At 35.2% G+C, this 24268-nt stretch overlaps 1 protein-coding gene and 1 long non-coding RNA gene across 3 annotated transcripts; both read left to right on the top strand.

The window, feature by feature from the left end:
• The first annotated feature begins 262 nt into the window (after nt 1-262).
• LOC145018785 (uncharacterized) lies at nt 263-1883 on the top strand. Its single transcript, XR_013667161.1, has 2 exons — nt 263-984; nt 1084-1883. It is a non-coding gene; the product is annotated as an uncharacterized LOC145018785 (long non-coding RNA).
• Nucleotides 1884-12152: 10269 nt separating this feature from the next.
• Nucleotides 12153-20565, top strand: LOC145015461 (cysteine-tryptophan domain-containing zinc finger protein 7-like). 2 transcript variants are annotated; one of them, XM_078973938.1, is made up of 14 exons: nt 12153-12370; nt 12456-12707; nt 13166-13238; nt 13318-13454; nt 13540-13881; nt 13983-14848; nt 14950-15338; nt 15558-16519; nt 16677-16837; nt 16925-17076; nt 17152-17339; nt 17416-17780; nt 18293-18409; nt 20256-20565. In XM_078973938.1, the coding sequence occupies exons 2-12, from the start codon at nt 12534-12536 to the stop codon at nt 17581-17583; spliced, it is 3612 nt and encodes a 1203-aa protein (XP_078830064.1). In that variant the 5' UTR covers nt 12153-12370; nt 12456-12533; the 3' UTR covers nt 17584-17780; nt 18293-18409; nt 20256-20565. The 2 variants fall into 2 exon arrangements, with proteins under 2 accessions (XP_078830064.1, XP_078830063.1); XM_078973937.1 differs by having other exon boundaries at nt 12153-12707.
• Nucleotides 20566-24268: the final 3703 nt, after the last annotated feature.

Genomic DNA, 24268 nt, shown 5'->3' with positions numbered 1-24268 from the left:
ATATATATATATATATATATATATATATCTATACTACTTTATAATAGAAATCCAACTATTTCCATAAATAGATTCAATATAATAATAATATTTTTTAAGACGTCCAAACCATTAAGCTGTTAGTACAAGTAATCATTAATAAAATAATATTAAATTTTAAGAGGTATAACCCTTATTACGCTATTTACAATGAGTTTATGCATAGAAAAATACCAAATCTTACGCAGTTAACATGAATTACGTACATATTGAATAGGCTTTGGCTTTCTTCTTCAAATTGAACTGGTCAAAGAAGAACCCGTCTTCCTCAGATTTTGCCAATTGAATCGGTCTATAGATAAACTTTATATATCATCTCTTATCTTAGTATCTATAGCCCTTCCTTGTAGAATAACCCTAGATGAGTCGCCATCTCTTCTCTCCTTGAACTCTCTCCCTCTCTATTAAATACTCTAAAATTCCTCCCATATTCGACGCAGTTACCCACCACACCTTGACCACTGAGACCATTACAGTCGCTGCTAAACACCTCTGCCTTTCTCTTCTCTTGCATATCTCCTTTAGAAACCCGAATATCGAACATCACAACACCATCAGTAAACTTTGTTGTCACATAACCTTCACTACCATCAAACAGGCCACCTTCATCATCATCGCACTTCATCTTACCACCGTTCACAACCCCCATCTCTCGACATCTAGCATATGCTACTGTTCTATTCTCTAATTATTTGATTTTGATCGATTGCACCGGTCAAGTCTAGAACGAATCTTTTTCTTCATATCTCTGCCCCATCCCCTTATATGACCAATTGACTGCAAAAAATTTCTTATCTGTGAGGTCGTAAGTGTTACGCATTTTACACACATACCTGGAGACCTAACCATCTACTACTCACAGCTGGTCGCACTCGACTCTCTAGAAACCTCAGACAACCATTTTCACAAGTGTCACAGTGGACCAGGATCCAACACGATTTCAAGGTTAGTGCTCTTTAACTGACAAAATTTTGTGAATTTGAGAATTTCTCTTTTTGTGGTCATAGGTCTCCAACCATCTCTCTCTCTCTCTCTCTATTGCAGAACCAGGAGGCAAACACTATTAATTTACAAACGTTCTCTAACAATACAGGTTTTTGTTAGCAATTTTAAAGTGTTCTTTTCAGTCATTTATCACATAATCGTCAATGTTTACTCTCAATTTCCGGTGTTTCCTCTCCATTTCAGGTTCTGATGTTTGTCTACATTTTGGGTAATCATTTGTATATTAAATATTCTTGTATAAGTGTATCTAGAGTAAAGCTTTCTTGTTTAAGTGGTACTAAGGGTATTTGTGTCCTTTTGACATTTCTCAACTATCTGTATCAATTCAGGTATATCTTCAACTATCTGTACTGATATGGACTCCAGTTAATGAAGGAAATATCTTATTACTCTATCATTTTACTGTAGTTGTTGAATCCTTATCCATTTAATTAATGTTTGTTTTCAAGAAAAATAACAATGCTTGCTAAACCCACCACCTTTGTTATCGTTCTTTGCACTTCCCCTTTCTGTCTCTCTATCAAAAAGCTACCTCATAGCTTCCACATATTAGTTTCCTCTATGCATCCTTCTAAAATTCCGGTGCTGCTGACCATCGTCCTGTATCTATGCGTATGTCTAACTTTGTGTTTATGTGTGTTTACAGGACTTGAAATGGATTGATATAAACCAACATCTCAAAGAAATCGTGGGTAAGCTTCTTAAGATCTGAATATGATCTTCTTGTTGGGTTTTTAGAGCTCTTGTAGTTGAATGTTTAGTTTTTTCTTTAAAGTTGCAATATGTAAGTTTTTGTTATTGTTTGGGGTAAACCCATTTGTAAGTTTTGTTTTTGAAAATTGCAATGCATAAGTTTTTGGTTTCATTTATTGTCAGACAACAAAAAAAATTTAACTGACAAAATTTTGTGAATTTGGATTGATTTGTTTCAAATTTTATCATATACATATTTGACTATTGTATCATTCTTATATTTGAAGGTACCATATGAATAATAGTTTCTTCTTTGTTTTGTATGTATCATGTACAAGAACATGGGAGTGTTTTGTTCTTAATATTTTGTATGTAAATGAAAAAAATAAGCTTTATTTATGCATTATACCATTTGTGAATGAAAGTTTTTTTTTTTTTTTTTTGTTAATTCTCATGTGTCTTTCTTTGACATTCGTAATTGGTTTGGTGGGTTCACGTTATGTGGTTATATTTTGGTTTTCGATTTTGTTTTCGGGTTAAGTATTTTGTTAATTAATTTATTAGGAAACTATGATTTCATTTAAGATTAAAAACTTTCTTCCGTCTTTGAGTTCATTCGCATTTATACATTAAAAACTTCGCATTTTCATTCAAATTCTTCGCATCTTGCATCCATCCGTCTTTGAGTTCATTCGCATTTCATCGCATTAACTGAGAAATTAATCAGTTGTCTCATATTCACATTTCAGTTGTTTGAGAAACCCAGATACGAACCCAAATGCGAAACCCACTGATTTCAAATGCGAACCAACCAAAAATCATCAACCACGTACTTGTGTCACCAAATGCGAACTGAATATCACCATTAAATTCTCCTCGCATTCTATAGATGCGAACACAATCCAGATCTCCGACTCCAAGCTTGCGAAATCAAAATCAATTAACCTCAAACAAATCGTGAACTTCTTATGCGAACTGTTTTGACCCACAAAACCAAATGCGAACTCAATTGATGTCATATGTGAACTGATTTCATATATGCGAACACAATTGATTTCATATGCGAATCCACATCCATCGATATGAAACCAATACCAGTTGTCTAACTTTGTGTTTATGTGTGTTTACAGGACTTGAAATGGATTGATATAAACCAACATCTCAAAGAAATCGTGGGTAAGCTTCTTAAGATTTGAATATGATCTTCTTGTTGGGTTTTTAGAGCTCTTGTAGTTGAATGTTTAGTTTTTTCTTTAAAGTTGCAATATGTAAGTTTTTGTTATTGTTTGGGGTAAACGCATTTGTAAGTTTTGTTTTTGAAAATTGCAATGCATAAGTTTTTGGTTTCATTTATTGTCAGACAACAAAAAAATTTTAACTGACAAAATTTTGTGAATTTGGATTGATTTGTTTCAAATTTTATCATATACATATTTGACTATTGTATCATTCTTATATTTGAAGGTACCATATGAATAATAGTTTCTTCTTTGTTTTGTATGTATCATGTACAAGAACATGGGAGTGTTTTGTTCTTAATATTTTGTATGTAAATGAAAAAAATAAGCTTTATTTATGCATTATACCATTTGTGAATGAAAGTTTTTTTTTTTTTTTTTGTTAATTCTCATGTGTCTTTCCTTGACATTCGTAATTGGTTTGGTGGGTTCACGTTATGTGGTTATATTTTGGTTTTCGATTTTGTTTTCGGGTTAAGTATTTTGTTAATTAATTTATTAGGAAACTATGATTTCATTTAAGATTAAAAACTTTCTTCCGTCTTTGAGTTCATTCGCATTTATACATTAAAAACTTCGCATTTTCATTCAAATTCTTCGCATCTTGCATCCATCCGTCTTTGAGTTCATTCGCATTTCATCGCATTAACTGAGAAATTAATCAGTTGTCTCATATTCGCATTTCAGTTGTTTGAGAAACCCAGATACGAACCCAAATGCGAAACCCACTGATTTCAAATGCGAACCAACCAAAAATCATCAACCACGTACTTGTGTCACCAAATGCGAACTGAATATCACCATTAAATTCTCCTCGCATTCCATAGATGCGAACACAATCCAGATCTCCGACTCCAAGCTTGCGAAATCAAAATCAATTAACCTCAAACAAATCGTGAACTTCTTATGCGAACTGTTTTGACCCACAAAACCAAATGCGAACTCAATTGATGTCATATGCGAACTGATTTCATAGATGCGAACACAATTGATTTCATATGCGAATCCACATCCATCGATATGAAACCAATACCAGTTACAAGTAATTAGTAGCAACCATCGATCCTCTAATTTTCAATTACTCAGCCTTCGCTTTTCATACAACCCGTCGACCCTGAAAAATCGATAAACACCAAATGTCTCATTTTTAGATCGATTTTCTGATTAAATGTCATATTTGAAGAATGATCGATTTTCTGATTAAATGACCCCATTTTGCGAAGTTGGACCACTTATATTATTTCTTGAAAAGATCAGGTGCCAAATGCGAAACTCTAAGCTTTCTTCCCCAATTCGCATTTATACATTAAAAACTTCGCATTTTCATTCAAATTCTTCGCATCTTGCATCCATCCGTCTTTGAGTTCATTCGCATTTCATCGCATTAACTGAGAAATTAATCAGTTGTCTCATATTCGCATTTCAGTTGTTTGAGAAACCCAGATACGAACCCAAATGCGAAACCCACTAATTTCAAATGCGAACCAACCAAAAATCATCAACCACGTACTTGTGTCACCAAATGCGAACTGAATATCACCATTAAATTCTCCTCGCATTCTATAGATGCGAACACAATCCAGATCTCCGACTCCAAGCTTGCGAAATCAAAATCAATTAACCTCAAACAAATCGTGAACTTCTTATGCGAACTGTTTTGACCCACAAAACCAAATGCGAACTCAATTGATGTCATATGCGAACTGATTTCATAGATGCGAACACAATTGATTTCATATGCGAATCCACATCCATCGATATGAAACCAATACCAGTTACAAGTAATTAGTAGCAACCATCGATCCTCTAATTTTCAATTACTCAGCCTTCGCTTTTCATACAACCCGTCGACCCTGAAAAATCGATAAACACCAAATGTCTCATTTTTAGATCGATTTTCTGATTAAATGTCATATTTGAAGAATGATCGATTTTCTGATTAAATGACCCCATTTTGCGAAGTTGGACCACTTATATTATTTCTTGAAAAGATCAGGTGCCAAATGCGAAACTCTAAGCTTTCTTCCCCAATTCGCATTTATACATTAAAAACTTCGCATTTTCATTCAAATTCTTCGCATCTTGCATCCATCCGTCTTTGAGTTCATTCGCATTTCATCGCATTAACTGAGAAATTAATCAGTTGTCTCATATTCGCATTTCAGTTGTTTGAGAAACCCAGATACGAACCCAAATGCGAAACCCACTAATTTCAAATGCGAACCAACCAAAAATCATCAACCACGTACTTGTGTCACCAAATGCGAACTGAATATCACCATTAAATTCTCCTCGCATTCTATAGATGCGAACACAATCCAGATCTCCGACTCCAAGCTTGCGAAATCAAAATCAATTAACCTCAAACAAATCGTGAACTTCTTATGCGAACTGTTTTGACCCACAAAACCAAATGCGAACTCAATTGATGTCATATGCGAACTGATTTCATAGATGCGAACACAATTGATTTCATATGCGAATCCACATCCATCGATATGAAACCAATACCAGTTACAAGCAATTAGTAGCAACCATCGATCCTCTAATGAGGAAACAGTTTCCTATTCGATTGTGCTTTGCAATGACAATCAATAAAGCTCAGGGACAAACAATTCCATATGTAGGTATCTATCTTCCAGAACCAGTATTCTCGCATGGACAACTTTATGTTGCATTGTCCAGAGGGGTTTCACGTTGCAATACAAAAGTATTAGTAAACCCTAACGAAAATTCAAAAGGTGATGGGGTTTATACAGCAAATGTGGTGTATAAAGAAGTATTGCACGATTAATATTTTGTGTCGTCTTGACTGGTTGCTTTTTATTGGTTATTTGATGCATGATGTAACAAATAACACCATAGTTTGATTATATTGTCTTCAACATGTACTTTTTTTTAACATAACAATTTTGTAATGGAAACATATCACCGAAAGAACTCACGTGCCCCGCCGCTTTGCGCGGGTAGACGGCTAGTATATATATATATATATATATATATATATATATATATATATATATATATATATATATATATATATATATATTACCTTATAAAGCATATTTGGTCAAACGCTTAAAATGAAATCGTACAAACCATAATACACGATATACAATCAATTTATGCATTTAAAAATATATAACTTTTATCCGGTCAACAATCTCTCCGCACAACAAACTTCCTGATATATCGCCTTAATTTTACTTAATTATAGGTCTTATCTTGACTTGACTTACCTTCATGCTTCATCCGATTTTCAGTTTAAAACACACTGCTTGAATTCTTCCAAAAATTGAAAATATTCTCTCCGAACTCAATGCAAACTCTTGGAAACCTAACCCCTATGATTATCTCGATACCATCCTTACTAGCCACTCTCATCTATCTATCGCCACCATCACACCTCAATAAAAGGTGGTAGAAATTCATCTACTCCTCCCACTAATATACCACCACCCTTTTTCTTCCCTCATTGAACCATTGCAAACTACGCTACCATCATACGATATGTGTTATGTGGATTGTGTATGTGATATGCTCTGGGGGACTCATTAAGCTTCGTGCTTATAGTTTACAGTTTTGGTTTCAGGTGCCATCAGTTTGGAAAAGAAGGGCTCGGATTGATCGCAATGCGCACACCTATGACTTGTTGGGTCATTGGATTTCTGACTTTGGGCTATGGATATATTATAGACTTTCTTGGGATTAGTTCCATGATGATTTTTGGGCCCAATTTGGAAGTTGCACCTTATTGGGCCTTGGGATGCTATTTAGGAATTTGGGCCTTTTGAATAAATGGGTTGGGTTTGATTTTGGGCTAAGTAAGAAAGAGGGTAAATTTGTCTTTTACCATGAATATTTGACAAGTATCTTAGATTCTTAATTATGGGTCGAGATCCAATTATTAATTAAATATTATTTGATGGTGTTAGCACGAGGATTTTTTGGAACAGTAGACCGAGATTTATTTGAGAGATTCAGCAGCTAGATGTGAGTTTCCTCACTGTGTTTATTAGGTCGAAGGCACCAACGCCGGCTCATGATTTGTTATGTCTAGGCCTTACCATCGAAGGCCTTACCATCGAAGGCCTTACCATTAGCCTCCAATGTCATCACTCACTCTCGATCTCTCATCATCTCTACCACCTCCCTTTGTTTGTGAATGTGAACTGAACATAACGATCTGTCATGGACAATCCAAAAATAAATCAAACTTTTCTCAACCACCTGTGTATCCTATGTGTAGGCCCCAAAAGAAATTGGAAATCGAAATACATGGGTTTAGGTGGTCTCTTCCCCTTCGAGTCAATAACATGGCTATTTCTTGCTATTGTGTGTGTCTCTCACCCCATTCTTCAATTGATGGTAAGGAAGTAAGAACACGGATATCTGGAACAAAAACAGTTATAGGTTTGGGAAAAATGATTTCAGATGGTTTCCAAGCAAGATTATCAACGAACAAAAACAAAAACAAGTGAAATATGCACTTGTATTAATCTTCGATGCAGGTTAACTATTTTGCCTCTTCCACGAACAAACGCCAAGTCGATGCAGGTTTTGATTTTCGATTTTAGTTGGTGACACTACACTTTTGTTCATCTTCCTTCCAACTCCCACAACAATCACATGTAGCTCAAACTCACACCCTCCAACTTGTAGAACCATGGAACTCGAAATGAATAAGAGATTCAAACCAATGAAATCGAAATGAAGAAGAAACTGAATAAACATCCTTGTTGGGCTGTTGTGCTGCTTCACTGACTTATATATCCATGGAAATCGAAATGAAGAAGAAATACTAACCAAAGATACTGAGTAGAAAGTGAAACTTGATTGGAAAGGTCTATGATTGAGAATAGGAAAGGTGGGTGTTCTTGAAGATGAACATAAGTTTGTGGTGGGTGAGGACGTGAGTGACATAATGAGGTGTATTTTTAATTTAATTTATCTTTTTAGTGAAAAAGTCAAAACATGAAGGAAACCGATAATTACAAGTCAAGGTCCCTTTTTGGTAGGTAAAAATTGACTTTATGCCTCTAAACTACAAAAAAATAATATTAGGGACCTTTTAAAATAAAACCCGATAGTTGGTTGGATTATAGTGACATTTACCCTTTTTAGAATAATATATTCCCCTATCTTTGTTTCTGTATCCTGGTCTCTCCTTTTTTATTGATTTTTCTTTCAAAGGAAACTGGTCATGTAACGAAAATGACAAAGATGTCTTGTTAACTAGACTTGTGTGTTCATTTTAACCGGTATTTCATTTGTTCTTGTGGATATTAGTGAAAACAACATAATATTTAATGTATATAGATTATAATAAATATGTAACAAAAAAAATAAAAGAATGCTTCACCTAATAATTTAAGTGTGCTAAATCATAATAAATGGAACATGTTTTTCTTGCCTTGCGTGTTTCTATCTAGCACAATGACATGCAGGAAGGCATGCTGAATGTGTTGCATACACACACAAAATATGATATACACGTCTTTCTTTCCTTGCGTGTTTTCTTTGAATTAGATCGATTGAGCGTTGCTCCCTTTCTTGACATGTCATTTGTAATTAATCTTTTAGTTTTTGTCTAGTTCTTTATTTGCTTTTGTTTCTAATATAATATTGTGATTCCAGAAAAAAGTATTATGTGCGATATATATTCTTATCTATAAAAGGTGGTATACTATAAACAATACATATTCATTTTCATATAAACTTACAGTTTAAAGTAAATTTATGTAATAATAATGTTAGTTACTAACTATTTATCTCATAATAATGTCAATTACAAAGTAAATTTATTTGGCTTTGAGCTTATTTGTGTATGATATTTAAAATTATTTATAACATCCCGACTCCCAGGTATAATATTTAATTCATTTATATTCATATTGTCAGAGCAACTCGACGAGTTGGAGGCCCAACTCGCTGAGTAGAGAGTTAACATGACCACATGATTTTTAGAGTCTACTCGACGAGTTGGATCGATGAGTAGGAGTTGAGTGTGAAAACCCTAATTTTCAGGATTTGTACCCTATTTAAAGGACCTTAAGCCTTTATTTCCGCCTGCTTTATCACCTTGACACACTGAGAGAAACCCTAATCGAACTGTATTCATACGAGAGAGAGAGAGAGAGGCTAAGATTGTATGTTCTAGTGCATTTTTAGAAGAAGATTGAGTAGAAAAATGCTTGGAATGAGAAGAAGCCCTTGGATACCGTGTTCTATCAGTGCTAGTTGTTATTTGGAGGTAAAAAGCTATCACCATGATCATTGTTTGGTTAGATATCTTCACTAGGAGTTTATGGCCATTTCCATCTTTTCTTTGGGTCCTTAAGTTGTTTTGAGCTTGCCATGGAGTTAAGACTTCATATCTGGACAGTATGAGGTTCCTTGGGCCTAAAGATTCAAGCTTTATCCAACTATTGGCCAACTTTCATGCATTAAATCCTCTATAGAGCTTGTTTTGGCATTTTGAGTCCTAAATGTCATGCACAGACGTAAAGCTTGCAACTTTATGTGATACTTCTGTCTTAGAAGGCTGGATCTAGAGTATGAGGCCTTAGTTTTGCTTAAAAACGTCTAAATGAGATAATGGACTGAATGGACTCGACGAGTTGATGAGCCAACTTGACGAGTTGGCTAGGGTTTTCCCCGATAGTCTGGACACGTTACAACTCGGCGAGTTGGTGAGACAACTCGACAAGTAGAGTTGGATTTTCCCTATACTTCAGAGAAAACAAAGGAACTCGACGAGTCGCATAGATGCACTTGATGAGCTGGGTCAACATGGATTGTTAACTCGAGTGTTAACTTCCGTGAACTTTTAAGGTTTGGTCAAGACATGGATTATGGAGACCATGGAGGGGTAAAATGGTCTTTCACCCTTTCCGAGAGTTAGAAAAGGGGTAGCCTGACATTTTAGAGTTGTTATTATAAAGTGTTAATTAGAGGTGATTATGATATGTAGGCGGAGTGTAGACCGATCGTTGAGTACGAGACCTACTTGCTTACTTACGAGGTAAGTCTTCTCACTATACTTACCCGAGTGGTAATATTGTGTGACCGGAGGGTCTTATTCGAGTTATTGACCGGAGGGTCTTATGTGCTTATACTGAGTTATGTGATATTATGCATTTTTTCTTTGTGATTTATGTTATATATTATTATGTGCCTTACTGAGTTAGGACCGTAGGGTCCAAACCGAGTTGTAAGACCGGAGGGTCTTCACTGAGATACAAGATTGAAAGGTCCAACCCGAGCTGTGAGACCGGAGGGTCTTCACTGAGACACATGACCAGAGGGTCCATACCGAACCGTAAGACCAGAGGGTCCTCACTGAGACGCATGACCGGAGGGTCAATACCGAGCTATAGCCATGAGAGGCTTATTATTTGTGTATGTGGTATTTTAGGGAACTCACTAAGCTTCGTGCTTACACTGTTATATGATATGTGTTTCAGGTGACTCTTATGATCGCGGGAAGGCGCCGACTTGATTGTATATACCAGTTAGAGATTATGTTTTTGAGGATTCTGGGATATTATCAAACATTTGTTGCCTTGTATTTTGACAACTTATATATTTTGTGGTTTTTGAGAAATATGATATTGTGTTTTATGTGACTTTAAAAATACAAAAAATTTATTTGAAAATTTAGAGTGTTACACTATTTGTGAATGTCATATACATTTAAAGTTAAATGACAAAGAAAACAATATAGGTACAAATCGTAAAAGTAAATTCATCTCATAATAATGTTGGTTACAAAGTAAATTTATTTTGATTAAACTTACTTGTGTACTATATTTAAAACTATATACTTTCAAAGTTAAATGATAAAAAGAAAATAATATAAGCATAAATGTTTACAAGGTTAAATGATCAGTAACTAAAATAATATAATGTGATATAATTATTAAGCACTTCAACAAGTGTTTAGACGATTTTACACAGACCAATAAGAACACAACCAATTTGTGTGATTCACATGATTAAAGTGATTGGCTACATCTACGAGTGAACACGGACATGCACGAGGATGAGATTTTATTGATTTCTGTAGAATGGCTTGTTACACTTTGGTTATACAAATTCAATGTATATGTTCTTACTAGGAAGTTGACGTAAAAATGGCAAATGTCTTGCTACGAAAACTCTTATGAAAAATGGCCCATGACGAATTGGAGGCGAAGCTGATATAGAAACTAGTTCACAAAAAATATCTTCCTAGGTCGTTGCCCCAGATCCCGACAAGGGGCAACTCCCCCTTGACCCCTACTCGCTCTTCCATGATTGGTCTGCTTAGTGGCTATAGGGTTAAAAGGTAAATTAGTCTTTATAACTTATAACAAATACATAAGGATTTAGAGTATAGTCACTCTCTATCCACACCAAAAAAATGTTGTCATTGTAGTGTCACATCGATCATCACCCCTAGACGTGTTGTTTACGTGGCCACACCACTGCCATTTCATCCTCCGTCGTTAAAATGGTACATAGAACTTAATAACCTGATATGATATTTGTGTTATATTATTAAATTCTAAAAGTAATACAAAAAGTGTAATGCCCTTGTCAAACAAATCAAACGATATCATTTTTTTTTTATTATGCACGTTTAAACTAGCACAATGACAGTTAAATGAGTCCATAGATAGCCCAATATGTGTGCATTGTATGCATATATTTATTTCATGTATTTATGTTTTGAAAAGATTTATGCATTAAAAATAACACACTTCTTTTGAATCCCTTTATCTATAATAAATTTATAATATGCCTATTTAACAAAAGTTACTCGTAGTTTTTATAACAACCAAACATGGTATTTATAACACAAATCAATGAGGATGCGTGGAAGGCTATTAAAAATTAAAATAAATCCCATCTCATATAAGATTGTAATAATTTATAAATACTCCTATTGTACTTCATGGGGGATATTATATTTAAAGTAGAACTTACAAAAGTGCGTATTCACGCGTTGCTTTGCGTTTGGTTTTTGTGTAATTTAAACGGCTGTTTTGAACATTTTGGAATTATCATCGGACTAAAAGGAAAATAATTTGTTTAATGAGGGTGTAAAATATAAATTTTTAAAAGAGTTAAAAATATCTGGTAATAAAAATTTTGCGTAGTCTCCAAAGAACAAATAAGGTGAGGAATAGGATTACTGTTTGAAAATAAGAATAAAGAATTAGAGAGAAAAAAACGCGGCTGGTGTATCCCAAACCAGATTCTCCTCCGGTTTTTTAGTCGTTTACCTTCCTCATTGATTGCGTCTGAAGAAAGATCGTAAAAACTTAGCACTCACCAAGCTCCAAGTTCAGCGATTTTAAACATTTGGTCAAGAGATCGGCTAATTAGCTGATAAAATCAATTTTCTCTGTGTGGGTGATTTATTTTTACTTCCGATCTTGATGTTTTTGGAGAAATCTTATGTGGGTTTTGATGGGTTTTCGATTATTTGATTAGGTAGATGAGATTTTAAGTTTTGTTGCAAGTTCTTGCTGTTCAAGATATAGAAAAGCAATTCATATTGCTTTTTTTTGGATGATTTCTGTTGGGAGTATAAATGAAAGGAAGGGGCTGAGTTTGAGGTATGGTTTTGAAGGTGGAAAGATGGAAATAACGACGACTGATATCGAAGAAGGGGAAGCTTGTTTTCAGAGTAATAATTATGATGATACTTCAACAATTGACCCTGATATCTCTCTCTCTTATATTGTAAGCAATTATCATTATCTCCCGACAACTGTTTTAGTTCTTTATTGTCTCTTTATAATTCAATTCACTTTTGATTATTTATTAAATACACATATCCTGGAATGGAAGTTTGGTTTCAGTAATTGACACAACATGTTATGATAAAAGCATTAATATTTCCCTTATTTTCTCAATTACTTCTTAAATTTGCCAACCTTTTAACGCCTCCAAAATGGTTATTACAACATTAAGCAGCAAAAACACGCGCAAACACTATTTGCTGCTTGTAAACACTTTCAAAATGCACATCCAAACACCCACTTGGTAAAGATTCGGGGCATTGCATTTTGCTAGCTACTATTTGACCCGTTTTATTCTTGCCTTATTTCCCCTTTAAATGAATATCACTGCAAGCTTGGCAAGCGTTATCTCTTAATTAACCTTTTATTCTCATCTCATTAATCGTTGTAATTCTGAAGGATGAGAAAATTCAAAATGTTTTGGGACATTGTCAGAAAGATTTTGAGGGTGGATTTACAGCTGAAAATTTGGGTAAGTTGCTGGATCATTGGCAAAAGTTAAAACCAATAGAAAATTTGGGGTTTTTATGTGAATTTGTGGTTATTTGCAGGGGCAAAGTTTGGGGGATATGGTTCGTTTTTGCCCACTTATCAGCGTTCTCCTGTTGGGCCTCATCCAAAGACACCTTTGAAACTTGGTGCATACAGTGCACCTGAATCTCCAAATCCAAATAATGTACATATAGAGGTGCTTCTTTTTGGAATTTTGTCAATTACATTCATATTTACTATTTAGTACAAAAATGTTGATTTCTGATTATTATTCATGATAGGCTTCCCAATCAAGTGCATCACAACCAGCAAGAAAAGGGTCATCTGCATCTGCTAATGGCAGATTGAAACAAGAAGTCTCCACATCTTGTGGTGACAAATCAACTTCTAAAGGCTACCAATCTGTTAACAACTTAACTAAAGATTCTGACCAAAAGTCTCTGAAGGTGAGGATCAAAGTTGGCTCTGAGAACTTGTCGACTAGAAAAAAAGCTGAAATTTACAGTGGACTTGGCCTTGATGTCTCTCCCTCATCTTCATTGGAATCCAGTCCTGTAGACAGTAATGGGTTCTTTCATGTGCCTCAAGATGACCATAATGAATCTCCCACTAGTATTCTTGAGGTTAGTAATAACTAATATTCACAGCTTTCTTTCTATTTTCTATTAATATTCAAAATGGCTTAAAATTGATGTTTTTTTTTTTCAATTCGAATTTGCAACAGATAATGACATCATTCCCGGTTTTGGGAAGTCTTGTATCTCCTCTTCCTTATGATGTTTTGCACTTGATTGAAAAAGAAAAGGTGAGCCAAGAAAGCAGTGTGACAGCTCTTCATGGGTCTGATTTGAGTAAAGTTGATCAAGATGTTGTTGGAGACTTGTTTGATATAGCAAAAGAGGAACCCATGGAGCCAGTATTTCCAACAGATGGTGGTTCAGGTGGAAAGATTTGGGAAGCTAACAACATGACTTGTGATGAAAAGAACCCGGTTTTCTCTATAAAAACGGATTCAGATGTGTCAATTGGCAGCAAGATTTTTGATAGTGGACCAATGAAGCCTCTAAAGCAGAGGGATGATCAGAAAGCTATGAAATTGGCTCCAGATAAAACATCATCTTCAGGGGGGAAAAGGAAATCAAAAGGTCTAGCTAATGGTTCACAAGGCGGTTTAAAGAATGAATCTTTTACATCTAAAAGTAAGAATAATGAAGATCATAAGAAAAATAGCGAGAAGGTCAAGGACACCTACAAAGATATCTTTGGAGAACCTGATTTAGAACACGAAGATGATGATGAAACGGGTTTGGAGAAACCTTATGGAGGCAATAATGGAAAAGTCAAACTGGAAAATGATAGTTTATCCGGAGAGAGAGAAAGATTAATCGGAAAAAAAAGTGAAAAACCATCTTCACATGTGACTACAATGGGCAATGGGCTAGTTTCTGATGCAGCTGTCCCTATGATAGCCCCTTTAGTGAATGAAGATTGGGTTTGTTGTGACAAATGTGAGAAATGGAGACTTCTTCCACCTGGTGTAAATCCCAGCAGCCTTCCTGAGAAGTGGCTCTGTAGCATGCTTGATTGGCTGTAAGTAGTTCTTTTCAAAGATACATTCTTCGAAAATTGTACCTATAAAGGAACTCACTTTCTTGCCATTTTTTTTTGAATATTTTTTGACATGTTTGTAGGCCTGGAATGAATCGGTGTAGCATCAGTGAGGAAGAAACAACAAAGGCTATGACCTCTCGTGTTCTTGGTCCTTCTGTTCAAGGTGTTCAACCTGTTCATCCTGGTGGACCTCAATTAGGAGTGACCTCACATGATCCTGATGGGACCCACCAGCATTTCGGTCCACAAATTCCACATGCTGGTTTCAAGAAAAAACATGGATCAAAAGATCTACCAAATGAAGCCAAGCTGGATAGGCCCTCCATGTCTTCTAACTCTTCAAAAAAGAACCTTCATGCCTCATATAGAAATGCCACAAACCCTTCACCTGTTAATGGAATAGATTTTCAAGATTCTGGTCATTCAAGGGATGTGAATGTGGTTGGACAAAAGAAAAAACTGGATGAAGGTATCTTAATCTTTTTTTTTTTTTTTTTTTTTTTTTTTTAATTTTATAAATAGCTAATGTTGGGCTAAATGCAAGAAACACCAATGTACTTTCATTTACTTAGCTGACCCATTTAAGATAAAATATTACTAAGATCAACCTATTTTGAGGTAAATGGTTGGAATTGCTGCCTTTTTCCGAAAGTGTATAATGGATTTCATTTATATCACACTTCCTCAGGTAACAATAACCATCACTCCAAGATCAGCAACAAAAGAAAGAGTACTCAGGATTTCCCCAAAGATTGCAAGAAAGTCAAGACCAATGTTGAGGATGGAACATTCCACATGGGAAATTTTGATAAAAGAGATGTTGCAAAGAAAAGAAAAAGAGAAAATGAACTCGATGGTGCCCCGAAATATGTGAAAGAAACAAGTGAAACCAACCACAAGAGGGAAAAGAAAGCAAAGATATTAAACCCTGAAGATGAAGGAGTCCCTGCAAAAAAAGGTAAAAACAATGAAGATGTGAAAATGAGGAGCTTGAAGGTGATAGATTCTTCAAGAAAAGATACCGTTATGGCTGCCACTTCAAGCTCTTCGAAAGTTTCTGGTTCACATAAAACTAAAACCAATAATAACCAAGAAGCAAAAGTGTCGCCGGTGGGGTCCGTTTCTTCTTCTCCTCTTCGGATCTTGAATAATAATAATATTAAGAAGAAGAATAAAGGCGTTGAGCCTTTGAAGAAGAATGTTTATGAAGAAAAATCAAAAGAAGGAAGAAACAAATCACAAGGTAAGTTTACAAATGAGAATGGTAAAACACATGGGCAATCAAAGCATAGGTCGGATGTTAGAATGGATCAAGATTCAAAGAAAACTTCAAGGAAAGATGTAACCAGAAAAGCAAAGTCAAAGTCTTTGCCACCAAGGGGTCAAAATGAAAAAGAAGGTTTTTCACAACCTCTTGATGACTCTCGAAAAGAAAATGTGGCATTAAAGCATCATAAGAAAGATCAGAACAATAATGGAAATCAGCCTATGAATGTTAAACATCCCAGTCCCACACCCAACATGCATAAGGATAAGGGAAAGGACCATGATGCCCCTGTTCTTCTTATGGTTAAAGATATATCCAATCAGGCTACAACAAGTGCTCTAAGAGAGGCCACAAATCTTAAACACACAGCTGATCGCGTGAAGGTTCTTTTTATTTTTTGTCTTTATTTTTTCTGATTTACCAGCCTTTTCTGGTGGATGAAAATGGGTCGGACGTTAGTTGTGAATTTTGAAATTTATAATTATTAAAGCTGTGTGATTGTTTGTGAAGATGATTGGGTAAATTAAATTATATTTGCAGAATGGTGGATCAAGCCTTGAGAGCAGAGGGCTTTATATGCAAGCAACACTTAAGTTTCTTCATGTAGCTTCTGTGTTTGAATCCTGCCATAAAGAGACAGGGAGATATGGTGATATGATACAATCAGTGTCCATATACGGTAGCACTGCAAAACTCTGCGAGTAAGTATAATGCAATGCAAAATTGGAAATAGAAATTTAGATGGCCATATTTGTAATTTTTGTTTGTGAACTGGTGGTGGTTATCAGGTATTGTGCTCATGAATATGAGAGAACCAAGGAGATGGGCACTGCAGCTTTAGCCTACAAATGCATGGAGGTGGCATACATGAAAGTCATCTATTCTTCACATGCAACTGCTACCAAAGATGTGAATGAGCTGCAATCATCTCTTCAGACAGGTGGGTCTTATATTTTGCATTGAAGGGGATGATAACATGATAACATGATATTCCTGTTTGAATGATTTTTGATAGGCGGGTCTCCTTCTTCTGCCTCTGCATCTGCTTCTGCTTCTGATGTTGATAACCTGAACAACCCCGCAGCAGCCGTAGCTATTGACAAGGGTGTTAATAGTAATAGTAATAGTAATAGTAATAATACTGGAAATCATGTAATAATTGCAGCCCGACAGAAACCCAACTTTACACGGATTCTTAGCTTTGTAAGTGTTGACTCAGTCTGAAATGCCAAAAACGGACAGACTCTTTGTTTGGTTTGCTGAGGATTCTGTTATGCAGGCACAGAATGTGAACTATGCAATGGAAGCCTTGAGGAAATCACGGATTGCTTTTGCGGCCTCCACTTCAAAAGAGGAGGCCATTAAAACAGCTCTTGACTTCAACTTTCATGATGTCGAGGGATTGCTGCATCGGGTGCGGGTGGCAATGGAAGTAATTAATAGATGATTGGTGCCTGCTTATATATATTATTTTTTTCAAAAAAGAAAAGAAAAGAAAATCTTTGGAATTGCTTCCATGGCACGGGCTCCACCAACTAACATTTTCCAGAGTAAGGACTAAGGAAGGAGGGTAAGGTGTTGATGTGATGAGAGACCTTCCTCACGAAGGGCAAGGGCAACGTGTTAAGAGAAAACAAGATTCAGGTAAACCATACGCCTTTTTTCATCTCTAATTATAAAATTATATTACCTGATTGAAAACCGATAAATGGTGTGACTGTGAGTGGACACATCTTTTAGTCGATGGATTCTATTATTACTTAATCTCGACTTTTAAACTAGTATATAATTCCTACATTTTTATAATTGACTAGGTAGTTACAAAATGTTTCTTTTCTATGAAATAGTTAAGTCTGTGTTTCATTTATTTGATAAAAAAAAAATGATTTTGAAAACATGAATTTATATTTGTTAAGATGAATTGTCTATTTGTTAAAATGTGACTTCCGTTTTTTTTTTCCTTTCTAAAATTATTCAATTAGTTTTGTGAGATAATTTAAACATTTCATCAGTAATATATATATATATCTCTATATATATATATATATATATATATATATATATATATATATATATATATATATATATATGTATATTTTGCTTGTGAAGCTGATTATATGTACAGAATGGTGAATTTAGCTTCATTTTGGTTTCAGATGCAGATGCAGTTGATACTTCTGAATATAACAGAGGAGTTGGGTTAAATTTCGCTCTCAAACAAAAAGTAAACGGTGTAGTTATTGCTTAATGTTTCGGTGAGGATGGTGAAAAAGGTAATTTTGCATTATTTTGCTGTTATTGAAGGGTATTTTAGACGTACCACAAATAATCAAACCACTTTCCTGAGAGTATATATACACACACACACACACATTGGACTATGAAATGATATGACATTTCTGGTTTATGACCTAGGTTATACCAAAATGCTCATGTCTTATTAACCAAAAGACAAAATTGCAAAAGTGGTCCCTGTGGTTGGCAAATTTATGTGCTTTTAGTCCAAAACGAAATGTTGGTGCACCACTGGTCCAATTTTAGATATATTGTGTGGTTTTGGTCCCTATGGTTGTATTTTCTTGTGTTTTTGGTCCACATCCCACCTAAAATGACTAATATGCCCTTTAAATAATTATATTTTAATTTCTTTTATTTCTTTTCTTATTCTTATAATAAAATGAAAAACAAAAATAAAATAAACCCACCACACACACACACACTCTCTCTCTCTCTCTCCCTCCCTCTCTCTCTCTCTCTCTCTCTCTCTCTCTCTCATTCTCCAGATCAAAACGAAAACCAACTCGTTCTTGAAGGCGTTCTCTACCGAATCAATATTGCAGGCTTCATCGTCCCATGCTTCTCCTTCGCACCACCAATAACCACCCTTCACATCTGTTTCTTCGACAACCATTGTGCCACCGTTACATCTGAACACCTGTAACAAAAACCCCAAATCTCCACAGTTTTTTATTCTAAATAAGAAGGAGACGAACATGAAGGGTCGGGGTTTGGAAATTATCTCAAAATCTGAAGACAAAGAAGGTGATCGGAGAGGTTGGATTTTTTCTTGCCTTATATCGCCTTGGTTCACCCCACGTCTCTTGTTTTTCACAATTGATCGACACCTACCTCTCGTTTCTTTTTCTTTGTTCTAAATAGAGATGTCATGTCAATTTATGGTGGTGATTGGTGGCTAATTTGGGAGGTGATTGGTGGTTATTGTCGTGTGATCAAGAAAAGGGTGGAGTGTTTATGGTGGTGATTGTTGGCTAATTTGGGAGGCTGATGGATGCGCTACCACCATCGACCTCATATGTTCCTTTCAATCCACCTTCTGCCACATTGACTATTCGACAACAAAATCAACATCAAGCCACATTCAACACTCACCTTCTTCTTTAAAACCATCGATTTTCCGATTTTTCGGGTCTTTGTGGATGGTGAGAAGTTAGAGGAGCTCGACCAAGCTTTTGGTTTGATTTTTCCAGCAAGATCTGGGATGGAAAGGCATATAGTAGGGTTTTCTAGAAAAAATCTAATGACCGATGGTTTGGTGGTTGGTGGTGAAAGCTTATCAGGTTAAGGAAGGAGATGTGGGGGTGGGGGAGATGGAGGTGGTTGGCGGCGAATGGTGTTGGGGAATGGAGATAGTGGCAGGAGGAGAGATAAAGAAAGATTTTGGGTGTGTTCTTAAGCGGATGGTGGAGAGCAACGACGGTGGTGGTAAATGGAGATGATGGCAGACAGATGGTGGTGGTGAACGTCGTTGGTAGCAAATGGATCTTGGTGGTGAAGGATGGTGGGATATGTTGGGAGTTCTTGAGAGGGTGGCATTTGGTGGGTACTCTTTTGAGAGAGAGAGAGAGAGAGAGAGAGAGAGAGAGAGAGATTAAAAAAATAGAAATCTAAAGGGTATAATAGTCATTTTAAGTGTATAGAGACCAAAAACACTAAAAAGATCCAAAATTGGACCATTGATGCACCACCAAACTTTTTTGGACAAAAACTACAGAATTTTGCCAACCACAGGACCATTTTTGCAATTTTGTCTAACCAAAAAATGTGTCATTGATTTGTTGTGCTCATAATTCGTTTTCTTTTTTGTGTTTTCTTCTGCAGATAAATGGGGTGGAAAATTTTCACAAGAAGGTCGAAACCATAGGTAGGATCATTAGTAGTTATACCTATGTTTATATGATTAAGTCAGATATGTATGTATGTCTTGTGTGCATTTTAAATATTCAATGCACAAACATTTTATGCAAGATATAGAGGGTTAATGGCTCATTTGTTAACAAAACACCTGTTAGTTTGAGGCCTAAAATTTCAACCAAATTGGTTGGTTAGGTGAGTTAGTTAAATAGTGAAACGTTCGCAGGGATTGTTTGGAAATAGTATTCTCACCACTTTAAAGTGAAAATAGTAGAAATTGCAAGGTTGTTCTAACTTTGCATTTTGTTACATGGACAATATGTGTGTCGTTGTGTGCAAGTATAACATCCCCATTTTCTACAAACAACAGACCCACTTTTTTTTTTTTTTTCTAAAAATTTTACCAAAATTTCGGCATTACCTCTAAATAACTACAACATATCTGTTGGAAAACCTACTACTATTCCCAACAATTCCAAATAAGACAAAAACGTGTGTGTATATATATATATATATATATATATATATATATATATATATATATATATATATATATATATATATATATATATATATATATATATATATATACACCAACTACATAATATAACTCACTAGCCTTTTCCAAAAATCTTCTTATTACCCACGGTTGCACACATCTGCTAACCATAACTGAACTTGTAATATATGCCATCAACCACAACAGGTAAGCTCAAAGTTTAACGAGTAATGATGTAATAAAACATAATATAACACCACAATTAATTAAGTGCATAATGTAACTTATATTTACCACAATATAAGGATACACACAATCAATAAGGTATTTTCACCCTCAAAGTTAACAGATTTAAACAAATTGAAGCCATGGATGGGTATGAACATAAAAACTTCTTCTCGCTAGATCCTTACATCGGAAGCCTTTTGATTCAACACCAAATTACCCCGGTTCTAATTTTACTTCTCGAAACCTGTTACTGTATCCACAAAAGTGGTAGAAAAAAGGGGGAGATAAGCTATGCATAACGTGTGTTTGAAAAAATGCTTGAGATGGTAATCTAATCCCATTTATCAAGCATATATCACCACAATTAGTTTGCGTATTGAGATCCTGCAGTTTTCACGTGTCTATTCCAAAAACCCATCACCAAGAACGAATCACGTTTTTATTTATCAAGTATTTGGGTAGGATTGCTTGCATTTTACTATTGGCTCAACAAGAGAGATGTAGCGCCACCATCGTCATCTTGTTACCCGTGTGTGCAACCATTGATGTCATTCCATCTATTGCCATCCACATCATTGCTGATGTGGCAAAAAGAGCTGATGTGTCCACTGAAACCTGCTAAAATAGGCCCCGGTGACTAAAAAGACACCTATGCCCCTATAAAGAAACAAAATAATTTTAGGGACTGAATCGACCAACCTTGTAGGGCATTTGTCATTTCCCCTATGACCACCTTTACCTAAGTCCTAACTATAAACCGACAAGACAACCCTAATCCAACCATATCAGTATAAAAGCTAACAAACATATGTTAGAAATTGGGGTATAGTAAGGCTTGGAATTATGAGAATTGTGTAAAACACTTTCAGATTAAAGCATTTAGATGGTACTCCCAATATTCTTTAATCGGATAAGACTCAGAGAGACAAGAATTTAGAATGTTTTGATGATAGTTTCGTATGTACCAAAAAATGAGACCAAACCCGATTTTATGATATTTGTTTGAAAACTATCATATAACAGTTTCAAACTGTCATAAAACTATAAAAACTGACATAAAAATGGAAGTTTGGATAAGGGCAATGTTTTGAAAACCAGACCGGACATCGCACCGGTCGTCATAGCGGTTCGATGGTTCAACTGGTCTAACTGGTTGAACCGGTCCCAAAAACCGGACGAACCGTTTGTGTGTGTGTGTGTGTATATATATATATATATATATATATATATATATATATATATATATATATATATATATATAAAAGTTGTAAATAAAAAGAATTGATTCCCACATCGAAAGTTAGGAAGAAAGTATTTGGTTGTTGGCATTAAAAAATTGAAGGGTTAAGGCTTAACAGTGTCTCAATGAATCCCACATCGCTAGCCTATTCAAATTTGGAATAGCAAATGGTTCTATAAATGCGTTTTCAGAGCCGGTGTACCAAATCAATCCCAATACGGTTTTTAAGTTTCAAACCAAAGTTGACGATATATTATGAGCTTTCATATTCTTTATGAAAATTCAAAATGATTTTTTGCCAAAGTTAAATTTTAGTTAAATGCACCGGTTTTAACTGGTTGAACCAGGCCGGTTCAACCCGGTTTACATTAAAACCGCTGGTTTTTTTATGGTTTAAGCTACAAACCGTTTTTGGGCTTTATAAAACCAGCCATAACACTGGATAAGGGTCAAACAATGGTCAATTCTATGCAAAATCCGATTTTCTGAAAATCTGATTTTCTGAGCTAGGGGCTCTGCCCCTTGGACCCCGCTCCCAGGGGCGCTGCCGTCGGACCCCCGTTCGTTTAGGGGCTTCGCCCCTAAATGACAGTGTACTTTGAAAACTTGATCAAACTTAAACAAGTGTGTACTCTATATCTTCCTTACTTGTTTAATATTTATCAAGATTTGTCAACAAAGTAATCACATTACACTTAAATAATATTGATGATAACAAATCACCAACAACATATCTAAAGTAAAAAAAGATTAACATCATAAGCTTTTATCTCATTCATCGTAATAAACTAGAGAAATGCAAATATAATTCGAAAAAACTTCTCTCCAACAATCCCTAAGTTTTCATCTATTTATTATAAACTTCGATGCCCATTTTCAGTCTCTTGAATTTCCATCACTTATATCCAATACATTGGAAACTAGGTCAGCCCCACTGTAGAATTCAACAAAGAAACAAGGGCAAGGGAAGAGTATACTTTATCATCTCAGTATTCTATTTGAAGCCATTTTCAGTGTGCTTTTGATATTACCTTGCATAGATTAACAACTTTGTGTATTAACTATCAACCAAGGTTTTTATAAACTGGGATGCTTTCAGGTACCTTTTTCTCAATTGCCTTGATATCAACCTGCAGAGCAAGTATTCAGTCATTAAGTAGTAATTTTTGAAGCCAAGTTACAAGATTTAGTTTTTTTTGTAGTAGTTTGCTTATAAACATTAGCTCAAGAGGCAAGTTCAACCAAACTAAAGGGTTGAGGGTTGATTGGATTTGGGGTTATATCATATCCAATGGGTCACATTAGGTAAAATTTTACAACTTGGCTAAAATGAAACAGATTGAACGAGTCAAAATCATCCAAAATGTATTTAAATAACTATAACATTCGGTGATAAAAAGTTTTACACTTATGTTATATACGAACCAACTCGTTTTCAGCTGCAATAAAAAAAGTATCATTTTTGACCTGTTACCCAACCAAACTATTTTGCCACTTTCGTTATTTGGGTTGGGTTGGCCCATTAACACTTTTTGGCCATTTTTTTGCAATTTATTAACGTATTAAATATGACTATAAAAGCTATACTACTAAAATAATAATATAACTTTCGACCCATATGACCTGTTTAATATGGACCCATTTTAGGTAGATGGGTATGAACTGCAACCTTTAAAATTCAGCTAATAAAAAGAAGACATACCATTTCTGTAGGTAGCAGTGAGAGTTAAGCAGATTCCATGATTGGCAATCCGATTAGAGTAAATTACACGAATGATCCCTATGGGTTGGGGTAATTTGCATGTTTGGTCTCTAACTTATTTTTTAACGTGAAAAGTCCTTACTATTTGATTTTGTTACGCACTTGATCCCTGCTGTTTGTTTTTGTTATGCACTTGGTCCCTGTCTTATCTAAAAAAACTATTTTTTAAATAAGAAAAAATAACATGGTAGGTAAGGTAAGGTGAGGGTATGGGGTTGGGGTGTGTTTCATAGTCACAGGAGTCGCTCATG

The sequence above is a fragment of the Lactuca saligna genome, chromosome 9, assembly GCF_052625555.1.
Source record: "Lactuca saligna cultivar CGN05327 chromosome 9, ASM5262555v1, whole genome shotgun sequence".
In the NCBI taxonomy this organism is placed as follows: domain Eukaryota; kingdom Viridiplantae; phylum Streptophyta; class Magnoliopsida; order Asterales; family Asteraceae; genus Lactuca; species Lactuca saligna.
The sequence above is the reverse complement of the archived record's forward strand: the minus strand, read 5'-3'. Positions and strand labels throughout refer to the sequence as shown.

What these genes read in the sequence shown, in the direction of transcription:
- LOC145015461 (XM_078973938.1), top strand. Translation starts at nt 12,534, where the DNA reads ATGATTTCTGTTGGGAGTATAAATGAAAGGAAGGGGCTGAGTTTGAGG. An exon ending in AAAGAAAAAACTGGATGAAG is followed by an intron (nt 15,339 to 15,557) that starts GTATCTTAATCT and finishes ACACTTCCTCAG; the next exon opens with GTAACAATAACCATCACTCC. An exon ending in AGCACTGCAAAACTCTGCGA is followed by an intron (nt 16,838 to 16,924) that starts GTAAGTATAATG and finishes GGTGGTTATCAG; the next exon opens with GTATTGTGCTCATGAATATG.